General features: G+C 34.1%; 1 protein-coding gene across 2 annotated transcripts in view; it reads right to left on the reverse strand.

The window, feature by feature from the left end:
* LOC111872361 (ubiquitin-conjugating enzyme E2 Z-like) overlaps positions 1 to 2,684 on the reverse strand; it is a 22,108-nt gene that overhangs the window by 10,540 nt on the left and 8,884 nt on the right. For both annotated transcript variants that reach the window (XM_033754651.1, XM_033754650.1), the window contains exon 2: positions 1,716 to 1,976. In XM_033754651.1, the coding sequence (XP_033610542.1) occupies positions 1,716 to 1,976 (261 nt within the window). The remainder of the gene's footprint in view (positions 1 to 1,715; positions 1,977 to 2,684) is intronic.

The raw sequence follows: 2,684 nt of genomic DNA on the forward strand, positions 1-2,684 counted from the left end.
CCCCCGGGAATACCATAAGAAGGAAAAATTCCAAAACCTCAGTAATTCTGAGTGTTATACTTCATCGCCAGAACCATTTAGAAACGATGTGTTTTGAAAAATAAACAGGACGATTTTTTAGAAAATAGAGAGGATGATGGATAATGTCCAAAAACATAATACTTGTAGCATTTATAATCTGCTTGAAACTTTCTGTCACTAATATGCGACGGTAATGACTGAAAACAAACACTACAACATACAGCTTTCCTCCTCAGCCATAAGTACTTCAGATTTTCCAATCCCAAACAACACATTTACAGAACTGTAAGTATTACGTTATTTTGACCACGTAACCAAACTTCATACATTCCGTATTCATTTAACAGATGAATGAAATGGAGACTTTTCACAAGCTCAATGTAAACATGCCACTTTTTCTTTCAATTATACACTTAGTTTAAAAAACTTAGTAACAAAGGACAATAATCAGAACAACAATGCTTTCAATCCAGATTTCTATCCCCTCATAAGATTGATGTTTCTGCATGATGTATCATATTTTTTATTTCACTATCCATGCGATTTCTGCATCAACTGAATGGAAACAGCATGATAGGGATTATAAATTATATCCATTAACTCCCAAGAAGGGGAACAAAAACAAATTTGTTCCGAACGAATTCAAATATGCAACCTTACATATCAAAATTATTAGCTCTCTTGTACTTCAGAGATCCTCACTAGCAAGACTGTCACCATATTTACTTCATAATATTCTCATCAGTACCATGTGACAAAGAAACAGAAGTACTATCCTGATAAGATAATAATGACTTCTCATAACACTTGATCATATCAATGAAATGAATATAAAATTAAATGTTTGTGTTACTATGTTCTAAATACTGACTGGAATAATTTTTAGCCAGTAAACGTTATCCTGTGGGGCAGGATAACTCAGCCTGGATAGAAATGGGCTACAGGCTGGATGGCTGGGTTCAATTCCTGGCAAGGTAAGAGATTTTTCTCTACTCCACAGTGTTCAAACCAGCTCTGGAATCCACCAAGCCTCCTATACAGTGGGTACTTGGGGCTCTTTCCATGAGGGGTAAAGTGGCTGGGGCATGACACTAACCACTCACCTCCATCTAGAGTTGAGGTCAATAATGGTGCAGCTATATCTCCACTCTCCCATATGTCTTCATGGCATGGTGCTTAATTCATTACGCACAGGGCCAACTTTACTTTTACCTTTAAACGTGATATCAATAAAAATTAATTTTAACTTTCACCCAAACATAATTCCACAATGGCATAAAAATAGTGTGTGGCTTTCAAATATGAAAGTAATTTGAATTCCTACACTAAAAAAACAAAAATCGTCTAAACTAAATTTTGGATAATGAACACAACAATTCAAGTAACTGTATGTAAACTAAAGCTGAATCCAATCAACCTACTAAGAACTGCAATACCAAATTTCATCAAAATATGTTTAACAAGAGCCATTTATACAAATTCAGTCACAGTAATCAGTTTTGCAAAATTAATTTAAAAATTATATAAGACTTCACCAATTTTCAGTGCACAGCAGGAAGAGGAGAAAGCCTGAATGAGATGTGACAATTGAACAGGAAAGCAGTTTGTCATAAGTTCACCTTCAATGATGATATTATAATTTAGGATCAACAGATTTACCAAACCATGCAAAAGTCATGGCAAAATTGTCTTACCCTAGTATACTGAGACATATTTTTCCACACTTGTACATGTTTGGGTTGAAACGGACAGTTCCTCCACCCGTTGTCATCAGTTTCACTCGAGGTGGCCTGATGGGGTAGTCAGATGGGCAGCGGATAAGGAAGTAGAAAAATCCACCTTCATATGGAGTATCAAATGACCCAGTGATAAGTGCATGGATAATGGTCATGTCATCCTCATCAGGAACAACAAACAACCCTGGTGGTGGTTCATTGTATATAGACATCAAATCCCTGTGAAAAAAGAAATATAAATGGCATGAGGGGGACGATCTCAGAATCAACTACTTCTGATGTAACAGTGTGTCTGACTTTGGGCATTTTATATTACCAAGTAACTACACAACAAAACAGAGACACTAAACGAATATAATTTTCATAATTTTTGTGCTGTTTCAAAACTGTGTGCTTGAAATGAAGAAACAATGTTTAATACAGTTATGAATTAAAATGAAATTTTAAAAATTAATGCTGAAGGAAAAGCATCTTACACTTTCAACATAAATGCTTTCACGAAGAATTAAGGGGAGGGGGGTATTAATGCCATTACGTGTATGTCGTAATTCATTATTCGGCTAATACTACATGTTTCTGACTTCAATTTCTGCTTTATCATGATGTTGATAAAAATATTCTTAAATCACAGAGAAATTTTATCTGATTCAAAATGGATGATCAGACACTCGTTTAATTTTATTGAATTGAATTTATTTACATTCTATAAATCCTAAGCAGGTTAGTACCTATGGATACAGAACAAGTCAAAAGGTTACATACATAAGTACAGGCAATTTTAGCTTAAAAATTAATATAACTTAATTTTACATCATTCTCTATTTACATTGAAGTATTCATCTAAAGAGTAGAAGGAATGAGCATGTAGATAATCCTTTAACTCTGATTTAAACTTTTTAGTATCATTGCCCAAGTTTTTAATACTTT

The sequence above is a fragment of the Cryptotermes secundus genome, unplaced genomic scaffold (assembly GCF_002891405.2).
Source record: "Cryptotermes secundus unplaced genomic scaffold, Csec_1.0 scaffold144, whole genome shotgun sequence".
NCBI classification, from domain to species: domain Eukaryota; kingdom Metazoa; phylum Arthropoda; class Insecta; order Blattodea; family Kalotermitidae; genus Cryptotermes; species Cryptotermes secundus.